Here is a 27,314-nt window from a genome sequence, read left to right on the forward strand (position 1 = left end):
TCTGCATTTATTTTATATGTTTGTTATTTTCAGGCAGGACTGGATGGCACCAGCCTGCCTGCTTCGTGGGACTTAAAGGGATGGGTACAGCCCAACCTCTTGAAGGGTTAATGGTCCGGTTCCCCGCTGACAGGACACTAGCTCCTGAGGGAACTATTCGCAAGCCCCACCACGGCGAGCGTACATTCCCGCCACCCCTAACAGAGCCAGAAGATAGAAGAGTGGTCAGTACCAAGCCGGCGTCCCAGATAGCGGGTCGCTGGCCATTATGGCGGCATGAGGGTACGGAGACGCAGGGCTTCTACATGGGGCAGCTGGGTCTCCAGACTCAGTACACAGTGCAGTCGCACGGCTTCTGAGGGAGCGAACTGAGTTTCAGTACACTATATGTGTACACAGTACCCAGACTAGCATTAGACTTAAAAGGGGGCTGACTCCATTTTAGGCACAAAATTACCCCAGCCAGTATAAAAAAGTGCGGGAAGACCGAGCGTCATTGAAGGGGCGGGGCTTAACTATGAGCGGATTTAGCATCTCACCAGTGCCATTTTCCCTCTGCAGTGGACACAGACGCTGACTGACAGGGACACGCAGCTTCTCCAGAGAGACTCCAGATTACCTCAGCGGTACCAGGGGGTCATAGTATGGGGGAGAGCGCTAATTAGTGTACTAAGTCCCCAATCTGGGAACTTAGTCTGCGACCCGGCTAAGCTTGGCATTAGCAGTAAGGGCGCTGTGTGCTAGCACCATACTATCTCTGTATCTACCTGGAAGAGCTTGTTGTGGGTTGTGTATTTAACCTGTTCCTGTGTGCTGTCACTGTCGCAGTATGTGGGGGTTCACTACAGTGTACTCAGTGCAGTGTACCCTCCGAGGCTAGCGGGGCAGAGCCAGCTTGGCTGGACACCATTAGGGGAATGATTTCCAATATTTCTACTAAATTGTCCCACAATGAGAAAGAGACGCGACAATTGATGACTGAGTTTATGAAAAGAGACTCAGTACCCAAACCAACGTCTCAGTTCCCTGCCATTTGTCCTCAAAAACATCCTTTGGCCCATATCCTGCAGTCTGACTCTGATGATGATGGGTCAGACATGGAGGAGGGGGAGGTGGACTCAGAGGTGGGGAAGGCTACTCTGTCACGGGGAATAGAGGCTCTCATACAAGCTGTCAGAGAAGTTCTGCGTATCCCTGATAGGATGACAGAGGAAGCTGAGGAATCTTATTTTGATGTAAAAAATAAATCCTCAGCCACTTTCCTGTGTCAAAGGAACTAAATACCCTGTTTGAAGAACCATGGGTTAATCCTGATAGGAAATTTCAAATCCCTAAAAGGTTGATATAATCTTTTCCTTTTCCTCCTGAGGATAGGAAAAAATTGAAAAATCCACCGATAGTGGATGCATCAGTATCCAGGGTGTCACAGAAAATTCTATTGCCTGTCCCGGGTGCAGCCACCCTAAAAGACACGGCTGATTGTAGAATTGAGAATACACTCAAATCTTTGTGTACAGCTGCTGGTGTGGCCCAGAGACCCACTATAGCATGTGGGTGGATTACTAAGGCCATCGCCAAATGGTCGGGTAACCTACTTGAGGGGTTAGATACCTTGCCTCAGGGGGAGATTATTTTAGTCCTGCAACATATACAGGACTCTGCGAATTTTATTGTGGAAGCCCTAAAAGAAATAGGCTTGCTTAATGCACGCACCACTACTATGGCAGTGTCCGCACGCAGAGGCTTATGGCTATGCCAGTGGACTGCTGACGCGGACTCCAGGAAAGGAGTGGAAGGCCTACCGTTCACAGGAGAGTCCTTATTTTGAAATGAACTAGACAAATGGATCTCCAAAGCTACTGCGGGTAAGTCCACGTATCTTCCATCTTGCAGCTCCCTCAGCCAGGAAGGCCTACTCAGGACCTAATCTACAGTCCTTTCGGACTGCCAAGTTAAAGGGCAAGACCAGAGGTTCTTCTACAGCCACCAGAGGCGCTACAGGTAAACCACGCAAACCAGCAACTGCTGGTTCACAGGAACAGAGCTCAAGCCTTCAGCATGACGGTGGACCGCCATGCCTGGAAGACTGGCAGGTGGGAGCCAGACTAAAAATTTTCAGTCACATCTGGACAGCTTCGTGTCAGGATCCCTGGGTCATAGATCTAATTTCCCAGGGCTACAGACTGGAGTTTCAGGAGCTCCCACCTCACAGATTCTTGAAATCAGGCTTACCAGTTTCACAAGAGGAAAGTATAACCTTACAGGATGCCATTCAAAAACTGGTACAGACTCAGGTCATTGTTCCAGTTCCACCTCATCTGCAAAACAAGGGATATTATTCCAACTTGTTTGTAGTACCAAAACAGGACGGTTTGGTAAAACCGATTTTGAACCTCAAGTCGTTGAACTCGTACTTACGAGTGTTCAAATTGAAGATGGAGTCTCTGAGAGCGGTGATCTCCGGTCTGGAGGAGGGGGAATTCCTAGTGTCTCTGTATATTATGGATGCATACCTTCACATTCCGTTCTGGCCGCCTCATCAAGCTTATTTACGGTTTGCAATGCAGTACTGCCACTACCAGTTCCAGGCCCTGCCATTTGGTCTCTCCACGGCACCGAGAGTGTTCACCAAGGTAACGGCAGAGATGATGTTTCTACTCCTCAAACAGGGAGTGAACATAATTCCGTACCTGGACGTTCCTCTGATAAAGGCACCGTCCAGGGAGCGGTTGTTGGATAGCATTGGCCTCTCAACCAGACTACTCCTGGATCACGGGTGGATTCTGAACTTAACAAAATATCACCTGGAACCGACGCAGAGGCTTCCTTTCCAGGGAATGATACTGGAAATGAAGAGTCTGTGAGTGTTCCTTCCCTTGGAGAAGGCATTGGTAATCCAGTCGATGCTTCGGGCTGTCCTGAAGCCAACCCGGATTTTGGTGAATTCGCCTTCTGGGGAAAATGGTGGCCTCTTACGAGGCGATTCAGTACGGAAGGTTTCATGCGAGGCCCTTCCAGCTGGATCTGTTGGACAAATGGTCTGGATCGCATCTTCACATGCACCAGAGGATATGTCTGTCGCCAAAAGCCAGAATCTCCCTTCTGTGGTGGGTACAGACTTTTCACCTCGTCGAGGGTCGGAGGTTCGGGATTCAGAATTGGGTTCTGCAAACCACAGACGCAAGCATCAGAGGTTGGGGAGCAGTCTCCGACGGGGTGCAGTTTCAAGGAAGATGGTCAAGTTGGGAAGTCGTCCTTCCAATAAACCTCTTGGAACTCAGGGCAATCTACAATACCCTTCTGCAGTCCAATCTCTACTTCGGAATCAGGCCATTCAAGTCCAGTCGGACAATGTAACGGCGGTAACGTACATAAACCGACAGGGCAGAACGAAAAGCAGTGCAGCAATGTCAGGGGTGTCAAGAATTCTACTCTGGGCGGAAAAACACGCCCTGGCGTTGTCGGCGGTCTTCATTCCGGGAGTAGACAACTGGAGAGCAGACTTCCTCAGCAGACACGACAGCACCTGAGGGAGTGGGGCCTCCACCCGGAGGTGTTCCGGTGGTTGACACGTTGGTGGGGATATCCACAGATCGACGTGATGGCCTCTCAACTCAACAAGAAGCTCAAGGGGTACTGTTCCAGGTCGAGGGACCCACAAGCAGTGTCGGTAGACGCTCTAACATCTCCTTGGGTCTATCAGGTGGTGTACGTGTTTCCTCCACTTCCTCTGATCCCAAGAATTCTAAAGAGAATAAAAAGGGAAACGGTTTAAGCAATCCTCATTGCTCCGAACTGTCCTCGTAGGGCCTGATTCACGGGTCTTCTCCAGATGCTGATCGAAGATCCGTGGCCTCTACCTCTTCGCGAGGATATTCTGCAACAGGGCACATTCGTCTATCAAGACTTACCGCGGATAAGTTTAACGTCATGGAAGTTGAACGGCTGATTCTAGCCAGGAGAGGGATTCCTGATAAGGTCATCCTGACTATGGTCCAAGCCAGGAAGGGGCTAACGTCTAAACATTACCACCGTATATGGAAGAAGTATGTCTCTTGGTGTGAGGGGGCAGACAATATTCTGCGGTGGAATTTCATCTGGGACATCTTCTGCTTTTTCTGCAGTCGGGAGTGGATGTGGGCCTACGCCTAGGCTCCATTAAAGTCCAGATTTCGGCCTTGTCTATTTACTTTCAGAAACAATTGGCTTCTGTCCCTGAGGTCCAGACGTTTTTGAAAGGTGTTCTGCACATCCAGCCTTCCTTTGTGCCTCCCACGGCACATTAGGATCTCAATTTGGTGCTGCAGTTCCTCCCTCCAGTCGGACTGGTTTGAACCGTTACAGGAGGTTGACGTAAAGTACCTTACGTGGAAGACCGTCACACTGTTGGCCTTGGCTTCAGCAAGACGTATGGCTGAACTAGGGGCGTTGTCTCACAAGAACCCCTACTAAATTTTCCATGAGGACAGAGCTGAACTCAGAACTCGTCAGCAATTTCTTCCTAAGATGGTGTCCTCGTGTCACATCAACCAACCTATTGTGTTTCTGGCTGTTACGGACACCTCTGCTACTACAAGGTCTTTGGATGTTGTGAGGGCTTTGAAGGTGTACGTAAAGAGAACAGCTCGTCACAGGTAATCCGACTCGCTGTTTGTTCTCTATGATCCCAATAAAATTGGGTGTCCTGCTTCAAAGCAGTCTATTGCACGCTGGATCAGGCTCACTATCCAGCATGCTTATTCCACGGCAGGATTGCCGGTCCCAAAATCTGTACAGGCCCACTCTACTAGGTCGGTGGGTTTTTCTTGGACGGCTGCCCGGGGTGTCTCGGCTTTACAGCTCTGCCGAGCAGCTACTTCGTCAGGTTCGAACACATTTGCAAAGTTTTACAAGTTTGATACTTTGGCCTCTGAGGACCTTCAGTATAGTCAATCAGTTCTGCAGGAACCTCAGCACTCTCCCACCCGGTTTGGAAGCTTTGGTACTTCCCCATGGTACTAAATGGATTCCCAATATCCCCAAGAACGTAAGAGAAAATAGGATGTTAATTACCTACCGGTAAATCCTTTTTTCGTAGTCCGTAGGGGATACTGGGCGCCCGTCCGGTGCTTCGTTCTTCCTGCACTGTTACTTAGTTAAGTATTCTGGTTTTACCAATATTAAAATATAGAAGCGCTTGTAATGTGTTAAAAAAATGCTCATACCTGAAAAAAAAAACTGTTAGTATTATGTTTGCAGCTCTTTTTGGATATTGTATGGAAGTATTTTGTTGTGTGTTTCTTTTGCTGAGGGTTCCGTATTTTCGATCCCGGTATTATAGTCCAGTGATTGACTGACCCTGGCTTTCCCTACCTTTTTGTGAGTCGCTGATCGCGGCTCACTATTGGCGTTCCGGCTCTGGTTCCCTCCAGCACTGAGTTGCGGTGTCCGTTGGTCTTCAGATCGGCGCTCGAAAATGACGTCAGATCCTGATTCAACTTCCGCTCCTCTCACCCTTCGTCATGGATGACGAAGGGTGGAAGACCCGAAACGCGTTGATGAGAGACGGAAGTGAGAGGAGCGGAAGTTGAATCAGGATCTGACGTCATTTTCGAGCGCCGATCTGAAGACCAACGGACACCGCAACTCAGTGCTGGAGGGAACCAGAGCCGGAACGCCAATAGTGAGCCGCGATCAGCGACTCACAAAAGGTAGGGAAAGCCAGGGTCAGTCAATCACTGGACTATAATACCGGGATCGAAAATACGGAACCCTCAGCAAAAGAAACACACAACAAAATACTTCCATACAATATCCAAAAAGAGCTGCAAACATAATACTAACAGTTTTTTTTTCAGGTATGAGCATTTTTTTAACACATTACAAGCGCTTCTATATTTTAATATTGGTAGAATTTGGTTTACAGAAGCTGCTCAGAACAAACAAGCGCATTGTATAATAATTTTTTTTAAGTATTCTGGTTTGTTCAGCTGTTGCTGTTCATGTTTCAAGTTTGGTTAGCATGGCTTTCCTATTGTTCTGTGTGCTGGTTCCTAATCTCACCACTTTTATTATCTATCCTTCTCTCAAAGTATGTCAGTCTCCTCGGGCACAGTTTCCTAGACTGAGTCTGGTAGGAGGGGCATAGAGGGAGGAGCCAGCCCACACTATCAAATTCTTAAAGTGCCCAAGGCTCCTAGTGGACCCGTCTATACCCCATGGTACTAAATGGATTCCCAGTATCCCCTACGGACTACGAGAAAAGGATTTACCGGTAGGTAATTCATGTCCTATTTTTTCAACTATGCTGTAATCCTCCTTTATGCTTCTTGTCTTTCCATTATTGATGTTTAATGTAAGACTTACTGCATGTTCTGGTTACGGTAAAGCAGGCCTGGCAACCTGTGGCTCTCCAGATGTTGTGAAACTACACATCCCAGCATGCTCTGCCACAGTTTTCGCATTCCCTAATAGCGAAACTGTGGCAAAGCATGATGGGACTTGTAGTTTTACAACAGCTGGAGAGCCACAGGTTGGCCAGGCCTGAGGTAAAGGTTTGTAGTAGCCATTAGAGAATGGATATACTTGTATACCTATGTTTTGTTTAAAAAAAAATGTTTTAGCTATGGGATTGGTGGTTATGAACAACATGCTTAACACTTCAAAGCTGCTGCTATTGCTTCTATCTAAACAAAATTAGTAATACTTGAATATTGTTTCCAAATCCTCTCCACTAAAGTTTCTGTTCACTACAGGTCTATGGAAAGACTATAGATGGACAACAGACAATAATAGCCTGTATTGAGAGCCACCAGTTCCAGCCCAAGAACTTTTGGTTTGTATATATTTGCTTATATATTTTTTTAATGTTTGTTGAATTACATGCATTGGATGAAAGAATTAAGTATACAGTCCTGTTGGATTTTTCATGATCCAATCGGTGCTAGGCTGGATCTTCTCCACTATTCAAAGCTTGCATGTGCTCAATATTGCCTGATCCCCATATATGCAATGCCAACATGATACCAGGTGTGTTTTTTACACCAGGTGCATTTGGCACATTCTCAGATTTCTTTTACCATTTAGCTATAATCCTAATGAATGTCTTGCTTTGTCTAGGAATGGCCGTTGGAGGTCTGAGTGGAAATTCACTATCTCACAGCCTACTGCCCAGCTGGTTGGGGTGCTCAAAATTCAGGTAAATAAAATGATGGAAATAACACCATGTAAATTAAAAGCATTCTTTACTCCAAACCATGTTATTCATTTAGTCAGATGGGTCTGGGACTCAGGATAGACAGCAAAAAGGTCGACAAACCTGAGGTCGACGCCAATTGGTCGACACACCTTATGTCGACGTGGACAAAAGGTCGACATGGAAAAAGGTCGACATGAGGGGTTTTTTTGTGTGTGTGTTGTTGTTTTTTTGTGTCGTTTTCTTCGTAGAGTGTCCGGGAACCCCAATTAGTGCACCGCGTCCCCTCGCATGGTGCCTTCGCTCCGCTACCGCTTCGCACGGCACAGATTACCGTTCCAATCGTAGTCCACGTGGATCGTTAAGTATGAAAAGGTTCCAAAACAGAAAAAAATCGTGAAAAACTCATGTCGACCTTGTTTCTGTCGACCTTTTGTCCATGTCGACCAATTGGCGTCGACCTAAGGTTTGTCAACCTTTTTGCTGTCGATCTGGAGTCCGGATACCAGTCAGATGCATAGTCATATGTAAAATGTTTTTATAAAAACAGGTAGTTTAGCAAGGATACTGATAAATTAGTATATTACCTATTGTAACTGTTAAACCCATGGTTGGGCGAAATTGAATAACTTTATGCTACCTGGCTAAAGTTTTAGGACACCTCTGTTTTTCCAGATTTTATTGTAATTTACGCAATTTAATGTCTTAATGCTGCTTAGTAATAAACCCATGTGGCACCATATGTCAAACATGGAGCAGGAATCGTGACGGTCTGGGGCTCTTTTGCTGGTCAGCTACTTGCAGAGTGACTGGCATCCTGCACTGGCATTTTGCAGCACTTCTGGTCTGCTCCTAGTTGTTAAAGGGTTCAACCTGTAGCAGGGATGTCCCTGCACTACAGTGTTTGCAAGGGACAGCATATAGCATGCGGGGCATGAAACACTACATTGAATACACTCATACCGTTTCAAGTAGATTGTTTAGTGACTCCTCAAACTGACTGCATACAAACTGCCACAATACAGGTGCAGAACACACAGAGAGGTTCCTGCACTGGGTTTTTATGTATTGTAAAAATAAGAAATCAGTATAGTTGTGCATTAGTCTGAAAACAGGCCTATGTTATGTAATGTATCCTTATGTTTTATGTGTGTGTTATTTAGGACACATATAAAACATAATATACTATTCGTAGCTGCACAAGTGGTGTGAGACATACAGACAATATATCACACAAAAAAGTAAATGTGGTGGCATAGTAGTTCTTTGTAGTCAATCATATTATATCACCTCAAGACGTATGTATTTGCCAAAGATAGAAGTAGAAAGAGACAAGTTTTGTGATTAAAATAAGCAAAGAAATTTGGTTCACTGTTCCCTGGAGAAAGAAAGGAGATAGAATTCACCTGTATGACCGACTTTATTTTTTCATGGTACGTAAACATTTGCATAATAAGGATTTTTCTCTAACGTCCTAGTGGATGCTGGGGACTCCGTCAGGACCATGGGGATTAGCGGCTCCGCAGGAGACAGGGCACAAAAATAAAGCTTTAGGATCAGGTGGTGTGCACTGGGTCCTCCCCCTATGACCCTCCTCCAAGCCTCAGTTAGGTTTTTGTGCCCGTCCGAGCAGGGTGCAATCTAGGTGGCTCTCCTAAAGAGCTGCTTAGAAAAAGTTTTTAGGTTTTTTATTTTCAGTGAGTCCTGCTGGCAACAGGCTCACTGCAACGAGGGACTTAGGGGAGAAGAAGTGAACTCACCTGCGTGCAGGATGGATTGGCTTCTTAGGCTACTGGACACCATTAGCTCCAGAGGGATCGAACACAGGCCCAGCCATGGAGTCCGGTCCCGGAGCCGCGCCGCCGACCCCCTTGCAGATGCCGAAAAGCGAAGAGGTCCAGAAACCGGCGGCAGAAGACTTTTCAGTCTTCATGAGGTAGCGCACAGCACTGCAGCTGTGCGCCATTGTTGTCACACACTTCACACCAGCGGTCACGGAGGGTGCAGGGCGCTGCAGGGGGCGCCCTGGGCAGCAATGAGAATACCTTGTTCTGGCTAAAAAATACATCACATATAGCCCTTGGGGCTATATGGATGTATTTAACCCCTGCCAGGTCTCACAAACTCCGGAGAAGAGCCCGCCGAAATAGGGGGCGGGGCCTATCTCCTCAGCACACAGCGCCATTTTCCTGCTCAGCTCCGCTGCGAGGAAGGCTCCCAGGACTCTCCCCTGCACTGCACTACAGAAACAGGGTAAAAAAGAGAGGGGGGGGCACTTTTTTTTTGGCGTTTTTGATATATATTAAGCTGCTATAAGGGAGACAACACTTCTATAGGGTCTAAGGGCTAGTGGGGTCCTGTCTTCGATAAGAGCATTCCCTGTGTGTCTGCTGTGTGTCGGTACGTGTGTGTCGACATGTATGAGGACGATGTTGGTGTGGAGGCGGAGCAATTGCCGGTAATGGTGATGTCACCCCCTAGGGAGTCGACACCGGAATGGATGGCTTTATTTATGGAATTACGTGATAATGTCAGCACATTACAAAAATCAGTTGACGACATGAGACGGCCGGCAAACCAGTTAGTACCTGTACAGGCGTCTCAGACACCGTCAGGGGCTGTAAAACGCCCTTTACCTCAGTCGGTCGACACAGACCCAGACACGGACACCGAATCTAGTGTCGACGGTGAAGAAACAAACGTATTTTCCAGTAGGGCCACACGTTATATGATCACGGCAATGAAGGAGGCTTTACATATCTCTGATACTGCATGTACCACAAAAAGGGGTATTATGTGGGGTCTGAAAAAACTACCTGTAGTTTTTCCTGAATCAGACGAATTGAATGAAGTGTGTGATGAAGCGTGGGTTAACCCCGATAGAAAACTGCTAATTTCAAAGAAGTTATTGGCATTATATCCTTTCCCGCCAGAGGTTAGGGCACGCTGGGAAACACCCCCTAGGGTGGATAAGGCGCTCACACGCTTATCAAAACAAGTGGCGTTACCGTCTCCTGAAACGGCCGCCCTCAAGGATCCAGCAGATAGGAGGCTGGAAACTACCCTGAAAAGTATATACACTCATACTGGTGTTATACTGCGACCAGCCATCGCCTCTGCATGGATGTGCAGTGCTGGGGTGGTTTGGTTGGATTCCCTGACTGAAAATATTGATACCCTGGATAGGGACAGTATTTTACTGACTATAGAGCATTTAAAGGATGCATTTCTATATATGCGAGATGCACAGAGGGATATTTGCACTCTGGCATCGAGAGTAAGTGCGATGTCCATATCTGCCAGAAGAAGTTTATGGACGCGACAATGGTCAGGTGATGCGGATTCCAAACGGCATATGGAAGTATTGCCGTATAAGGGGGAGGAATTATTTGGGGTCGGTCTATCGGATTTGGTGGCCACGGCAACAGCCGGGAAATCCACCTTTTTACCTCAGGTCCCCTCCCAACAGAAAAAGACACCGTCTTTTCAGCCGCAGTCCTTTCGTTCCTATAGGAACAAGCGGGCGAAAGGACAGTCATATTTGCCCCGAGGCAAAGGAAAGGGTAAGAGAGTGCACCAAGCAGCTTCTTCCCAGGAGCAGAAGCCCCCCCCCCGGCTTCTGCAAAGCCCTCAGCATGACGTTGGGGCTTTACAAGCGGACTCAGGGGCGGTGGGGGGTCGACTCAAGAATTTCAGCGCACAGTGGGCTCACTCACAGGTGGACCCCTGGATCCTGCAGATAATATCTCAGGGTTACAGGTTGGAATTCGAGAAGTCTCCCCCTCGCCGGTTCCTAAAGTCTGCTCTGCCAACGTCTCCCTCAGACAGGGCGACGGTATTGGAAGCCATTCACAAGCTGTATTCTCAGCAGGTGATAGTCAAGGTACCCCTCCTACAACAGGGAAAGGGGTATTATTCCACACTATTTGTGGTACCGAAGCCGGACGGCTCGGTAAGACCTATTCTAAATCTGAAATCTTTGAACCTGTACATACAAAAATTCAAGTTCAAGATGGAGTCACTCAGAGCAGTGATAGCGAATCTGGAAGAAGGGGACTTTATGGTGTCCCTGGACATCAAGGATGCTTACCTGTATGTCCCAATTTGCCCTTCACATCAAGGGTACCTCAGGTTCGTGGTGCAAAACTGTCATTATCAGTTTCAGACGCTGCCGTTTGGATTGTCCACGGCACCTCGGGTCTTTACCAAGGTAATGGCCGAAATGATGTTTCTTCTACGAAGAAAAGGCGTATTAATTATCCCTTACTTGGACGATCTCCTGATAAGGGCAAGGTCCAGGGAACAGCTGGGGGACGTAGTAGCACTAACCCAAATAGTGCTGCTACAGCACGGGTGGATTCTGAATTTTCCAAAATCTCAATTGACCCCGACGACACGTCTGCTGTTCCTGGGAATGATTCTGGACACGGTTCAGAAAAAGGTGTTTCTTCCGGAGGAGAAAGCCAAGGAGTTATCCGAACTTGTCAGGAACCTCCTAAAACCAGGGAAAGTGTCTGTGCATCAATGCACAAGAGTCCTGGGAAAGATGGTGGCTTCTTACGAAGCGATTCCATTCGGCAGATTCCACGCACGAACTTTTCAGTGGGATCTGCTGGACAAGTGGTCCGGATCGCATCTGCAGATGCATCAGCGGATAACCTTGTCGCCACGGACAAGGGTGTCTCTTCTGTGGTGGTTGCAGAGTGCTCATCTGTTAGAGGGCCGCAGATTCTGCATACAGGACTGGGTCCTGGTGACCACGGATGCCAGTCTGAGAGGCTGGGGAGCGGTCACACAGGGAAGAAACTTCCAGGGGAGTATGGTCAAACCTGGAGATGTCTCTTCACATAAATATACTGGAGCTAAGAGCGATTTACAATGCTCTAAGCCTGGCAAAACCCCTGCTTCAGGGTCAGCCGGTGTTGATCCAGTCGGACATCATCACGGCAGTCGCCCACGTAAACAGACAGGGCGGCACAAGAAGCAGGAGAGCAATGGCAGAAGCTGCAAGGATTCTTCGCTGGGCGGAAGATCATGTGATAGCACTGTCAGCAGTGTTCATTCCGGGAGTGGACAACTGGGAAGCAGACTTCCTCAGCAGACACGATCTACACCCGGGAGAGTGGGGACTTCATCCAGAAGTCTTCCACATGATTGTGAACCGTTGGGAAAAACCAAAGGTGGACATGATGGCGTCTCGCCTCAACAAAAAACTGGACAGGTATTGCGCCAGGTCAAGAGACCCTCAGGCAATAGCTGTGGACGCTCTGGTAACGCCGTGGGTGTTCCAGTCAGTGTATGTGTTTCCTCCTCTGCCTCTCATACCAAAAGTACTGAGAATTATACGGCAAAGGGGAGTAAGAACGATACTCGTGGCTCCGGATTGGCCAAGAAGAACTTGGTACCCGGAACTTCAGGAGATGCTCACGGAAGATCCGTGGCCTCTACCTCTAAGACGGGACCTGCTTCAGCAGGGACCGTGTCTATTCCAAGACTTACCGCGGCTGCGTTTGACGGCATGGCGGTTGAACGCCGAATTCTAAGGGAAAAAGGCATTCCGGAAGAGGTCATTCCTACACTGGTAAAAGCCAGGAAGGAGGTGACTGCACAACATTATCACCGCATTTGAAGAAAATATGTTGCGTGGTGTGAGGCCAGGAAGGCCCCAACGGAGGAATTACAATTGGGTCGATTCCTACATTTCCTGCAAACAGGATTGTCTATGGGCCTCAAGTTGGGGTCCATTAAGGTTCAAATTTCGGCCCTGTCGATTTTCTTCCAGAAAGAATTGGCTTCAGTTCCTGAAGTCCAGACTTTTGTAAAAGGAGTACTACATATACAGCCCCCGGTTGTGCCCCCAGTGGCTCCGTGGGACCTTAATGTAGTTTTGGATTTTCTCAAATCCCATTGGTTTGAGCCACTCAAATCGGCGGATTTGAAATATCTTACATGGAAAGTAACCATGCTACTGGCCCTGGCTTCAGCCAGGAGAGTGTCAGAATTGGCGGCTTTATCGTATAAAAGCCCATATCTGATTTTCCATTCGGACAGGGCAGAACTGCGGACGCGTCCTCATTTTCTGCCTAAGGTGGTGTCAGCGTTTCACCTGAACCAGCCTATTGTGGTGCCTGCGGCTACTAGCGATTTGGAGGATTCCAAGTTGCTGGACGTTGTCAGGGCATTGAAAATATATATTTCAAGGACGGCTGGAGTCAGAAAATCTGACTCGCTGTTTATACTGTATGCACCCAACAAGCTGGGTGCTCCTGCTTCTAAGCAGACGATTGCTCGTTGGATTTGTAGTACAATTCAACTTGCACATTCTGTGGCAGGCCTGCCACAGCCTAAATCTGTCAAGGCCCATTCCACAAGGAAGGTGGGCTCATCCTGGGCGGCTGCCCGAGGGGTCTCGGCATTACAACTCTGCCGAGCAGCTACGTGGTCGGGGGAGAACACGTTTGTAAAATTCTACAAATTTGATACCCTGGCTAAAGAGGACCTGGAGTTCTCTCATTCGGTGCTGCAGAGTCATCCGCACTCTCCCGCCCGTTTGGGAGCTTTGGTATAATCCCCATGGTCCTGACGGAGTCCCCAGCATCCACTAGGACGTTAGAGAAAATAAGATTTTACTTACCGATAAATCTATTTCTCGTAGTCCGTAGTGGATGCTGGGCGCCCATCCCAAGTGCGGATTGTCTGCAATACTTGTACATAGTTATTGTTACAAAAAAATCGGGTTGTTATTGTTGTGAGCCGTCTGTTCAGAGGCTCCTACGTTGTCATACTGTTAACTGGGTTCAGATCACAAGTTGTACGGTGTGATTGGTGTGGCTGGTATGAGTCTTACCCGGGATTCAAAATCCTTCCTTATTGTGTACGCTCGTCCGGGCACAGTATCCTAACTGAGGCTTGGAGGAGGGTCATAGGGGGAGGAGCCAGTGCACACCACCTGATCCTAAAGCTTTATTTTTGTGCCCTGTCTCCTGCGGAGCCGCTAATCCCCATGGTCCTGACGGAGTCCCCAGCATCCACTACGGACTACGAGAAATAGATTTATCGGTAAGTAAAATCTTATTTTTTTTTAGAATTGGTGCAAACAAAAGTCATACAATCATACTTTGGTGGGATTATTGTGAATATGGTCCATTTTCACAGTGTAATTTGCATATGAAGAGACATTGTGAATAATCACCCATGCCTGATACACGTTATCCTTTAAACCTGCACAAACATACAAATTACTAGTATAGCAAAATATAGTGCACAAGTTCTGAAAATCAAAAAGCACAAAATATATAAAAATATACTTTAAAATGATACCACAATTTTACTTAGTTCAATTACATCACAAAATATAATAAGCTTGTGACTTCCAAACATTGATCAGTATGTATATAAAGATAAGTTGTATTGAGGAACTTGATCTGAGCTATAGGTGCTGAGCTTCTACTGTATCTCTTATGCCAGCAGGCACTGAACGGGGGATGAGAGTACTTATTGAACAAATGGATCCTAAATGGAAATATATGTCGTGTTGCAATGCTGATGAGCATGCAGTAATATGAATTAAAAAAAATCTGAGTTCAGTGCAGTCCTTTCTTCAGCCAGTGTGGTATCCGTGTAATCCCGAGGTGCACACCATAGGGTCTCCCAGGAATTTCTGACGCATGTTACACTGCATTTGGCTTGATCAGAGTCACTCTTGGCCATCTGGAGGTGTGCCGGTATTTACCACTGGCTAGGACCAATGAGAATCCCTGATTGATTATTGGAATGTGAATCAACCAATCACGTCATTGCATGAATCCTGGGGAGCCAGCATGCCAGCCTATTCTGGGCAGTATGTGCATTATTATGTGAATAAGTGCATGTTAATATACAATTTATTAGGGTTTTTTTTAACAACTAAACATTAATTAAAACCTTTTAATGAATGCTCAAATGAACACAATAGCTTAAAGTTAGGAATGGAGGTAGGAAAGTGTGGTAGATCACAGCTAGTTTTAACACATAAAATAGATCACAACCTACTGGAAGTTGGACATACCTGTCCTATTTCATGATAATGCCCAAAACATATAATACCTCCAAGCAATATCATAACTTTTACATTTTAGCTTAAATGTGCAGGAAAGTGGCAGTTTTTACCAGCCACCACTTAGTAAATAACCCCCCACTCACTGAAGAACTAGTACTCAGTGGTGTACATAAAGCCTGTGTGGTCAACTGAAGATTCGTTGGTTGCATCATACCTTCTTCCAGTACTCAGTAGTTGATGCTGGGGATGCTTCATGGCCCAGGCCAGCCTGTTTGTCATTTCTGCAGAACAGCTGTAAGTTTTTAACCCATTACATGTGTTGTGAAAAAGGCCTTTTTCACAAATCTAAATGGTCAGTTTTTGTCAACATAGACTTTTTTTTTTTTTTTACCTCTAACCGTTTATGTTTTACCTTTGTACTAATTCAGTATTTTTTTAAACTGGACTTGAATTGTTCAATAAAAAAAAAGGAAAAATAGGGGTATTTTAAAACTTAGACCGGTAGTGTATAGATTAATTCTATTAGTGTACAAGTTTAATTTCAGATCACTTTCAAAATATGAAGCTCAAGTGACATCCCACAAAGATGGTACTTTGTGTTTGTGATCCATAATTAAAACGAGATGTACAATTAAAGATGATTTCTTACTAAAATGATGCAGGTTTTTTTGAATATTGCACCCTTAAAGATTATTCAGTTTCATGAAAATCCTATTTGTTACCTCTTGTGCATTAAATACAATATTCACTATCCGAGCCTACCCATACATGTAAACCTGGTCAGTTACACTGACGTCATGCACTGAATCAATCAAGTCTGTTATTAATAAAGCCGCACACCCAGTTAGAAATCTGGCTGTTCAGATGCTGGGATGTGAGAAGTCTAATTTACATTCTCTTACGTCCTAGAGGTTGCTGGCGACTCCGTAAGACCATGGGGCATAGACGGGCTCCGCAGGAGACATGGGCACTCTAAAGACTTTAGAATGGGTGTGCACTGGCTCCTCCCTCTATGCCCCTCCTCCAGACCTCAGTTAGATCCTGTGCCCAGAGGAGACTGGATGCACTGCAGGGGAGCTCTACTGAGTTTCTCTGAAAAATACTTTTTGTTAGGTTTTTTATTTTCAGGGAGCACTGCTGGCAACAGGCTCCCTGCATCGTGGGACTAAGGGGAGAGAAGCAGACCTACTTAAATGATAGGCTCTGCTTCTTAGGCTACTGGACACTATTAGCTCCAGAGGGTCGGAACGCAGGTCTCACCCTCGCCGATCGTCCCAGAGCCGCGCCGCCGTCCTCCTCACAGAGCCAGAAGATAGAAGCCGGGTGAGTATTGAGAAGAAAAGAAGACTTCAAAGGCGGCTGAAGACATCAGATCTTCACTGAGGTAATGTGCGGCGGTAACGCTGCGCGCCATTGCTCCCACACATACACACACAGCGGGCACTGTAAGGGTGCAGGGTGCAGGGGGGCGCCCTGGGCAGCTATATAAACCTCAAGGGACACTGGCATTTGGATTATATACTGCGGAGGCGGTATATTAAAAAAAAAAAACCCCGCCAGTATAAATAATCAGAGCGGGACCGAAGCCCGCCGCTGAGGGGGCGGGGCTTGATCCTCCAGCACTAACCAGCGCCATTTTCTCCACAGCACACGGCAGAGAAGCTGGCTCCCCGGACTCTCCCCTGCTGAACACGGTTACAGAGGGCAAAACGGGGGGGGGGCACATTAATTGGCGCAGTGAGTGTAATTATATATATATATTTCTATAAAAGCGCTGTACTAGCTGGGATTTTATTCCATTGTCCGGTGGCGCTGGGTGTGTGCTGGCATACTCTCTCTCTCTCTCCAAGGGGCCTTATTGGGGGACTGTCTCCATATAGATATATCCCTGAGTGTGTGGGGGTGTCGGTACGCGTGTGTCGGCATGTCTGAAGCGGAAGGCCCATCTACGGAGGTGGTGGAGCAGATAATTGTGTCTCCGTCGGCAACGCCGACACCTGATTGGTTGCATATGTGGAATGTTTTAAATGCAAATGTGTCTTTATTACATAAGAGATTGGACAAAGCAGAGTCCAGGGATAAAACAGGGAGTCAATCCATGGCTTTGACTGTGTCACAGGGCCCTTCTGGGTCTCAGAAACGTACACTGTCCCAAGTAGCAGACACTGATACCGACACGGATTCTGACTCCAGTGTCGACTATGATGAGGCGAGGTTACACCCAAGCATGGCCAAAAGTATTCATTATATGATTATTACAATAAAAGATGTTTTGCATATCACAGATGACCCCTCTGTCCCTGACATGAGGGTATGCATGTTTAAGGAAAAGAAACCTGAGGTAACCTTTCCCCCATCTCATGAGCTGAATGAGTTATTTGAAAAAGCTTGGGAAACTCCAGACAAGAAACTGCGGATTCCCAAGAGAATTCTTATGGCGTATCCTTTCCCGGCACAGGACAGGTTACGGTAGGAATCCTCACCCATGGTGGACAAGGCTTTAACGCGCTTGTCCAAAAAGGTGGCGCTACCATCCCCAGACACGGCAGCCCTCAAGGATCCTGCTGATCGCAGGCAGGAGACTACCTTAAAATCAATTTATACACATACGGGTGCCTTGCTCAGACCGGCAATAGCGTCGGCTTGGGTTTGTAGCGCTGTAGCAGCTTGGGTGGATACCTTGTCAGCTGACATTGATACCCTAGATAGGGATACCATTTTATTGACCTTAGCTCACATTAGAGACACAGTCTTATATATGAGAGACGCTCAGAGAGCTGCTGGGTTCGAGAGCCAACGCCATGGCGATTTCTGCTAGGCGAGCCCTGTGGACCCGCCAATGGACGGGTGATGCCGATTCAAAGAGGCATATGGAAGTTTTGCCTTACAAGGGTGAGGTTTTATTTGGGGAAGGTCTCGCGGACCTGGTTTCCACAGCTACCGCGGGTAAATCGACTTTTTTACCTTATGTTCCCCCACAGCAAAAGAAAACACCACAATATCAGATGCAGTCCTTTCGGTCGCATAAGTCTAGAAGAGGTCGGGGCTCTTCCTTCCTCGCCAGAGGTAAGGGTAGAGGGAAAAGAGTGCCTGCTACGGCTAGTTCCCAGGAGCAGAAGTCCTCCCCGGCTTCTACTAAATCCACCGCATGACGCTGGGGCTCCTCTGAGGGAGTCCGCGCCAGTGGGGGCACGTCTTCGACTCTTCAGCCACGTCTGGGTTCAGTCAGACGTGGATCCTTGGGCAATGGAAATTGTATCCCAAGGCTACAAGCTGGAATTCGAAGACGTGCCTCCTCGACGGTTTTTCAAATCGGCTTTACCAGCTTCTACCCTAGAAAGGGAGATAGTTTTAGCTGCAATCCAAAAACTGTGTCAACAACAAGTGGTTGTCGAGGTTCCTCTAGTTCAACAGGGGAAGGGGTAGTATTCAACCCTATTTGTGGTCCCGAAACCGGATGGCTCGGTCAGACCCATTCTAAGTTTAAAATCCCTAAACCTGTACTTGAAAAAGTTCAAATTCAAGATGGAATCGCTCCCGGCTGTTATCTCCAGCCTGGAAGGGGGGGATTTTATGGTGTCACTAGACATAAAGGATGCATACCTTCATGTCCCCATATATCCCCTTCATCAGGCGTAGATTGCTGTACAGGACTGTCATTACCAGTTTAAGACGTTGCCGTTTGGGCTTTCCACGGCCCCAAGGATTTTCACCAAGGTAATGGCGGAAATGATGGTGCTCCTGCGCAGGCAGGGAGTCACAATTATCCCGTACTTGGACGATCTCCTGATAAAAGTGAGATCGAGAGATCAGTTGCTGAAAAGCGTGTCGCTCTCCCTGAGAGTGCTGCAGCACCATGGCTGGATTCTAAATCTACCAAAGTCGCAGTTGGTTCCAACGACTCGGCTATCTTTCTTAGGCATGATTCTGGACACGGAACAAAAGAGGGTTTTACTCCCGTTGGAAAAAGCCCAGGAACTCCAGAACATGGTCAGAGACCTGTTAAAACCGAAAAGAGTGTCAGTCCATCAATGCACTCGAGTACTGGGAAAAATGGTGGCAACCTACGAGGCCATCCCCTTCGGCAGGTTTCATGTGAGGACATTTCAGTGGGACCTTCTGGACAAGTGGTCCAGGTCCCATCTTCAAATTCATCAGAAAATAAGCCTGTCCCCCAGGGCCAGGGTGTCTCTCCTGTGGTGGCTGCAGAGTGCTCATCTTTTAGAGGGTCGCAGGTTCGGCATTCAAGACTGGGTTCTGGTGACCACGGACGCGAGCCTCTGAGGATGGGGAGCAGTCACACAAGGAAGAAATTTTCAGAGAACATGGTCAAGCCAGGAGGCTTGTCTGCACATCAACATACTGGAATTAAGGGCCATATACAACGGCCTACGACAAGCGGAGAATCTTCGCGAACTACCGGTTCTGATTTAATCAGACAACGTCACAGCCGTGGCTCATGTAAACCGCCAAGGCGGGACAAAGAGCAGAGTGGCAATGGCGGAAGCCACACGGATTCTGCGCTGGGCGGAAAATCACGTAAGCGCTCTGTCAGCAGTCTTCATTCCGGGAGTGGACAACTGGGAAGCAGACTTCCTCAGCAGACGCGATCTCCATCCAGGAGAGTGGGGACTTCATCAAGAAGTTTTTGCAGAGATAACAAGTTTTTGGGGACTTCCTCAAATAGACATGATGGCGTCACGCCTCAACAAGAAGCTTCGGAGGTATTGTGCCAGGTCAAGGGACCCTCAGGCAGTAGCGGTAGACGCCCTGGTGACACCATGGGTGTTTCAGTCGGTCTATGTATTCCCTCCTCTTCCTCTCATCTCCAAAATATTGAGAATCATAAGAAGAAAAAGAGTGCAGACAATAATTATTGTTCCAGATTGGCCTCGAAGGGTCTGGTATTCAGATCTTCAGGAGATGCTCACAGAAGATCCATGGCCTCTTCCTCTCAGGGAGGACCTGTTGTAGCAGGGGCCCTGCCTGTTCCAAGACTCACCGCGGTTACGTTTGACTGCATGGCGGTTGAACACCGAATCCTAGCTGGAAATGGTATTCCGGAAGAAGTCATCCCTACTCTGATAAGGGCTAGGAAGGAGGTGACGGCGAAACATTATCACCGTATCTGGAGGAAGTATGTTTCTTGGTGTGAAGCCAAGAATGCTCCTACGGAAGATTTCCACCTGGGCCGTTTTCTCCACTTTTTACAGACAGGAGTGGATATGGGCCTGAAGTTAGGCTCCATTAAGGTACAGATTTCGGCCCTATCTATATTCTTTCAGAAGGAATTGGCTTCTCTCCCAGAAGTCCAGACTTTTGTAAAGGGAGTGCTGCACATCCAGCCTTCTTTTGTGGCACCATGGGACCTTAATGTGGTGTTACAGTTCCTTAAGTCACACTGGTTTGAACCTCTTCAAACAGTGGAGTTAAAATTTCTCACTTGGAAAGTGGTCATGTTGTTAGCCTTGGCATCTGCGAGGCGGGTGTCCGAATTGGTGGCTTTGTCTCACAAAAGCCCCTATCTGATTTTCCATGTGGATAGAGCAGAGTTGAGGACTCGTCCTCAATTTCTGCCTAAGGTGGTTTCATCGTTTCATATGAACCAACCTATTGTGGTGCCTGTGGCTACGGGTGACTTGGAGGATTCCAAGTCTCTTGATGTAGTCAGGGCCTTAAAAGTTTAAGTAGCCAGGACGGCTCGGATTAGGAAAGCAGAGGCACTGTTTGTCCTGTATGCAGCCAACAATGTTGGCGCCCCTGCTTCTAAGCAGACTATTGCCCGCTGGATCTGTAACACAATTCAGCAGGCTCATTCTACGGCTGGATTGCCGGTACCAAATTCGGTAAAGGCCCATTCCTCTAGGAAGGTGGGCTCTTCTTGGGCGGCTACCCGAGGTGTCTCGGCATTGCAACTTTGCCGAGCGGCTACTTGGTCGGGTTCAAACACTTTTGCTAAATTCTACAAGTTTGATACCTAGGCTGAGGAGGACCTCATGTTTGCTCAATCGGTGCTGCAGAGTCATCCGCACTCTCCCGCCCGGTCTGGAGCTTTGGTATAATCCCCATGGTCCTTACGGAGTCCCCAGCATCCTCTAGGACGTAAGAGAAAATAAGATTTTAAACCTACCGGTAAATCTTTTTCTCCTAGTCCGTAGAGGATGCTGGGCGCCCGTCCCAGTGCGGACTAAATTCTGCAAGACTTGTATATAGTTTTTGCTTACATAAGGGTTATGTTACAGTTTTGATCAGTCTCGGGCTGATGCTGTTTTGTTTCATACTGTTAACTGGTTCGTATATTCCATGTTATACGGTGTGGATGGTGTGGGCTGGTATGAATCTTGCCCTTGGATTGACAAAAATCCTTTCCTCGTACTGTCAGTCTCCTCTGGGCACAGTTTCTCTAACTGAGGTCTGGAGGAGGGGCATAGAGGGAGGAGCCAGTGCACACCCATTCTAAAGTCTTTAGAGTGCCCATGTCTCCTGCGGAGCCCGTCTCTACCCCATGGTCCTTACGGAGTCCCCAGCATCCTCTACGGACTAGGAGAAAAAGATTTACCGGCAGGTTTAAAATCTTATTTTAACACTCAAACCTTCTACTTCCAATTGGCCAATGACCTAACAGACACAAAAGTTGGGATCATCGACCTGCTTAGTTTACGGTCTTAATAAAATCTGTGCAGATTACATTTTGTTGGTTTGTCATAGGGCCACACACTGTGCAATGGTCAAATAATAGAGTAAAATTAATTCTGCACATGCTGAAAGGAGTCCCCAAATTCACTATTCTAGAGTAACAGGTTTACAAAATTCTTGAAGCAAAAGTAAACTTGAAGTAATATACTGTGGCAAAAATTCACCATAAATCCTTTATACAAGAAATGTATTATTATTGTATGGACATAATTTACAGAACTTGGGAACACACGCAGTAATAAATTATGACTGGGAAATTAAAAGAGAAAGTAAATAGGACCATGCGCTCAATCTTAAAATGACAAATCAGTTATTCTGCTTGTCCTTTATTGCAGGTTCATTACTATGAAGATGGTAATGTCCAGCTGGTTAGCCACAAGGATGTACAGGAATCCATAGCAATCTCTGTAAGTACACTCCACCTGTCTGCTTGTACTGTATTTAAATGAATGGTTATGTCGGAGACTTGTATACAGTGTATTTTTTATTTTTTTGTAAAGTATGAGCATAATTTCTTGAATGTGTCTTTTCTAACAAAGCGGCTTGTATCTAATATTCCTTAACTTGAAAGGTCAGCCTTTCATAGATTGCATTTTCTGTAATTATGCTATTCTAACTTGGTTTTGCTGCTTACACGTCATTTCCAAGATTGCCAGCAGGGGGCAGTTGTGTATAGGATTAGACACGTTTAGTTTAGTTTAGTCTGTGTTGTCATGGTTTTAAATGCAAAGGTCTTGCACCCATAATTTCCACACACAAAATAAAAACAAAAATGCATTTTCAAAAACTAGTCATTCCTAAATATCAAATATTGAAAAGTTTGTAGTGTTTAGGTGGGTACACACTAGGCGACGTGCTCTATGAGCGACGTCACCTAGTGTTTCCCCTCCCGAGTTGGGGTGGTCGGCGGCAGGGCATACACACTGAGGGATATGACATTTATATCGCTCAGTGATGTCACGCAGCGGCCGGGCCGTGCAGGCAGCTCTTGGACGACAGTACATGTTGAGCTGCCTGCACGGCTGACAGCAAGGGGCCGCGCATCGCTGGTCGGCGGCGGCATACACACATGCCGGGAAAGTGAGCGGAAGGGTCAAAATGAGCAACGTCGCTCATTTTCTCGGCAAGTGTCTATGCACCTTTTGACTGTATCACAAGATTAGTTAGAATAATATTGCTGAAAGGAATATAAACAAATGTCAAAGTAATATGTAGTCCCAGAATTTGCATGGTCTTGTTTCTTAAGTCACACGTGTCATACCTGGCCATGTTTATAAATAATACCTGATTATCATGTCCTGTTTACTCCAGTCTGACTTTCAGTGTATGCGGTGATATCTGCATAGTTTCTAGACGTAGCAGACATAAGTTACAGCACTTCTGTCTTTATCATTTGTCGTAGGGAAGTAGAACAGTTTCTCTCAACAGTAATACCCAACACTATAACTTAGTTTAACTGCTTTAATACAATTGACTAATTACTCTTCAGAGAGCATTCATTCCTTCAGCTATACACATGGTGTAAATTCCATCACTGCGAGTGTCAATTTTCCACAATACAAACCCGAATACTGTTAAATTGGGTCTGTGGTCTACTAAAAATGCACCAAAAAGAATGACATCGTCTGCGGCTCCTTATTACAGCAACTGTAAGATAAAGCTGACGAACCAAGCAAAAAGCCTGCTTCTATTCCCCTGAGGTCATTCCACTTACCTTATTTACTATATTTTAGTATATTTGACCAAAATGTACCTCTTGACCATTGCTTCTCTCTTCAAAATACAGCTTTTTCACCTCTTCGTCGTCTTGACTTCATTACTGTAAAATCTATATCCACACTGATGGCTTTTTTCTCTAATTGTAGGGGGAAGCTCAAACTGCCAAGGAATTTGTAAAAATTATAGAGCAAGCAGAAAATGAGTACCAGGTAAGAGCTGAAATAGTCATTGTCCCTTCCCATACCACACGGGCGTTTTCTGCAAAACGTACACATTCTTTTACAATAAGGAAGAGGGTGTTTCTTTACTGTTGTGTTGGTCCAAGTATTTACAGCTTAAAAATGCAATCAGTAAGTGCTTGATATAATATACAGCATCTAGGTGGAATATTAGAACATTTTCTGTAGTAAACATAAAAAAGATGTTACAGCCTTATTGATCTTATTCACTGTCTCTGAGCCAGGGGTATCAGATCACATTGTCGACACATAACCATAACAACGTTCATACTATCAAAAACACCATGCCGGCGTGATTCATACTGGCAACAAGCACCAGGTCGGCATCCTCAAACTGTTGACAGATTAACAATGTCTACATCTGCAATGATACCATGTGAAATGTTGACTTTCTGTGGATACCTGCAGACAGTGAGAGGTTGGGGGGGGGGGGGGCCACTAGGTGGAGGTTTAGCGATACGGGGAGAAATAGTCACCTGTAATGCAGGAGCATCGCAGGTCCTACCTAGAAGTCACTGTCACAACACTGTTAGCACCCAGAAGAAGATGCTGTAGCCGCCGGGAGAGGGTAAGAGACCATTAGACCACCAGACGTGGTTTGTTGACCAGTCATCTTGTCGACACATTATCCTGCTAGACTTGATGGACACTGTCATCATCTGGCATGTTGACATTCTCATGTCGACCTGATGACTGTCAACATTACAGTCAACTAATTATACCACACCCGAGCCAGGTTGTATTTCTGACTGGACTTTTGTACAACACTGGAAAGAACTATTCAAACTGAAGATAATTACTTTTAATTGTCTTAGGTCTGCTGTAGCGTTGTTGTTTTCTGAAGATGATATCACTGTACACAATTTAATTTTAGTTCCTCTTCATTGTCTTTATATTTCTCAGTAATGACCTTAACCACAACAGCCTATTCAGAGATGATGTGCCCCTTTGTCATACGACATCCTATTGCTTCCTGCATGACTATTTAGGTAGATTTCCGCACCAGTCATTTTACCAAGGGAAGAAAAGTAGTCATTTAGTGTTGCGCTGCATTCATACTTCGTTTTATTAACACAAGTTCTTAAAAATTTGTGTTGATTATTACAAATTCAGCAAATTTGAAAACTAGATAGCGTATCTAGACTAGGAAACTAAATGGTTAAAAATCAAATTCTGCTGTGCACCTAAAAGTTGCTTCCACTATATTGGCTACATACTGTAGTGCAATATTCATTTGAGATGTTAGCATCCTGTTAGCTGCCTGCACTGCAGGCACCAACTTACAAACTGAGCTCCATTGCTTGGAGGCGGGGCTATAGAGGAGGCAGTGCAATGCATCCTGGGAACAGTCAAAGCTTTAGGCTGTTGGTGCCTTGGATCAAGATCCAACTCTACACCCCCGATGTTATTCCCTGTGGAATCCAGTGTACCTCACAGAAAGAGATTTAACTTTGGCATGTCTACCATAAATCTCCTTTTACAGTATGTTAACAAACACCCTACACTTTTCCAAACTTTTATTCTTAGTAGGGTGTTTTGCATAAAATAGTTTTTAATACGGGTACATATTCCATTTTATAGCAAGTTATTATTCCGTAGTAGACCTTCTGTTTGCTTACAATAAAATAGCAAACCACAAGACCTCTCCTTGTTCTCTCCTGCAGACTGCCATAAGCGAAAACTACCAGACAATGTCAGACACCACTTTCAAAGCCTTACGTCGGCAGCTGCCTGTAACCCGCACCAAGATCGACTGGAACAAAATCCTCAGCTACAAGATTGGCAAAGAAATGCAGAACGCTTGATCATCAAAAAGCTACAGCAGTGTCTAGTGTGCAAAGCAAAGTCGGAAGTGTCTGGTCTTACACATAACCCCTTATGTGCCAGTGCTGCCAGCGACATTGTATTGTCCTTCTCCGACACCAATGGGGTTAAACGGAAACAAAAATAAAGGGTTTATACAATGTGATATTTTGCTAGGGCCTACAAAGTTACTGTATTTTCTAACCTAGAAGTGCTGCAGAACAATCGGTTTTGTTTTATATTCTCCCTGGAATCTGTAAATGTGATCACTGTGTATGTTTGTTCAGTTTCTTCCAATCTGGCAGAGGAACGTGACTTCTTGATGTTAGAAAACGTACACGCTTTGGGTGCCCTTTTAAGCCCCCTTTATGGAGCTAGGGGTATGAAAGGAATGTTTTTTTTCTAATTCAATTCAATGTAATGTTATCCAGTTGCCCACAAAAAATACTGTCAATCATTTCAATCTGTTACATATCACCGACATTTTATGTTGTAGTACTAGTGATTCTCCTCACACATGACATCACTTCTCATCTGCTGGAGTACTAGACAGCACCCCAGAAGCCTAATTATCCCACCCACAGCATTGGACTGTGCTTCTGCAGGAAATCTAATGCTTGTCATATTAGCTGAATAGTCAGTGGCTGGTTTGCTGAGTCTTTAAAGCACTGTAAAATCCAAATGCCTATAATTCTAACAAATCTTGGAATGGATTTTCTTAAGCAGGAACAAATCACTTAAGTCTTTCAAATATCTGTTCATTAACTTTGGTGAATTACACTAGTACAGGTGAGGTCTGGTGCCGTAGACTGCAGGGCTCAGTAACATTATCATGACAGCCGCTTGTGAAAGCTTAGTCATTTAGGAATAGTGAATTTGAACCCCTTCATACTTGGCTATGCTACTTTTGCTGTGTGTAAATCTGGCAATAATTGTTTATTACACTCCAGGAAATATAGGACACAAATAGATTGGCACCACTGCATATATTTAAGATACAAAAAGTCTACCCATTTAGCTTTAGAGGTATCTGCAGATTGCAGTATTCAGTTTTGTTTAGTACTGCAATCTCCACTGTTAAATCCTTTGGAATATTTCTCCCCCCTAATAAAAAAAATATAAAAAGACTTGAAAACATATTTCATTTCAATATAGTATTCCCTCGCTTTTTCTTTCCTTTAGTGATGGGCATCTGCATTGTGTTAAAACAGGTCATTTTTTTATAGTCTTCAGAGTGTGACATACGGTTATGGGAAGATGAGGCTTAGAACATAAAGAGAATGCAAGTGTCTTCATCTTATAGCGCTTTAATGGATTTGTGGCACGCCGAGTTTGTACCACAGGTATATGGACATTTGATTAAAAAGTGTATACATCCTAAATAAAAATTTGCACCAAAGTGAAAAAAAAGTGGTTGGGGTTTTTTTTATGCATGGTGCCATGTGCTATTTTAATGGCGAATGATCAAGATCCGTTTGACTATATTATTATTTAGTAAAAAAAAAAAAAAAAATTGTAATAATAAGAATGTCCTGGGAGCAATAGCTTTCCACTCAGGCTCTGTCTGCTGTGGTGAAAATTGTGCCATATAAATAATAACAAAAATTTTCATGTTGGTTTCAATCCCTCTGTGACTGGCTAGTTT

At 45.7% G+C, this 27,314-nt stretch overlaps 1 protein-coding gene across 1 annotated transcript in view; it reads left to right on the forward strand.

The window, feature by feature from the left end:
- CAPZA1 (capping actin protein of muscle Z-line subunit alpha 1) overlaps positions 1 to 27,079 on the forward strand; it is a 144,436-nt gene extending 117,357 nt beyond the window's left edge. The window contains exons 6-10 of the mRNA XM_063955388.1: positions 6,735 to 6,814; positions 7,099 to 7,177; positions 22,244 to 22,315; positions 23,774 to 23,836; positions 25,531 to 27,079. Coding sequence (XP_063811458.1) covers positions 6,735 to 6,814; positions 7,099 to 7,177; positions 22,244 to 22,315; positions 23,774 to 23,836; positions 25,531 to 25,671 — 435 coding nt within the window. The 3' untranslated portion in view covers positions 25,672 to 27,079. The remainder of the gene's footprint in view (positions 1 to 6,734; positions 6,815 to 7,098; positions 7,178 to 22,243; positions 22,316 to 23,773; positions 23,837 to 25,530) is intronic.
- Positions 27,080 to 27,314: the final 235 nt, after the last annotated feature.

This window comes from Pseudophryne corroboree, chromosome 2 (genome assembly GCF_028390025.1).
Source record: "Pseudophryne corroboree isolate aPseCor3 chromosome 2, aPseCor3.hap2, whole genome shotgun sequence".
Taxonomy (NCBI): domain Eukaryota; kingdom Metazoa; phylum Chordata; class Amphibia; order Anura; family Myobatrachidae; genus Pseudophryne; species Pseudophryne corroboree.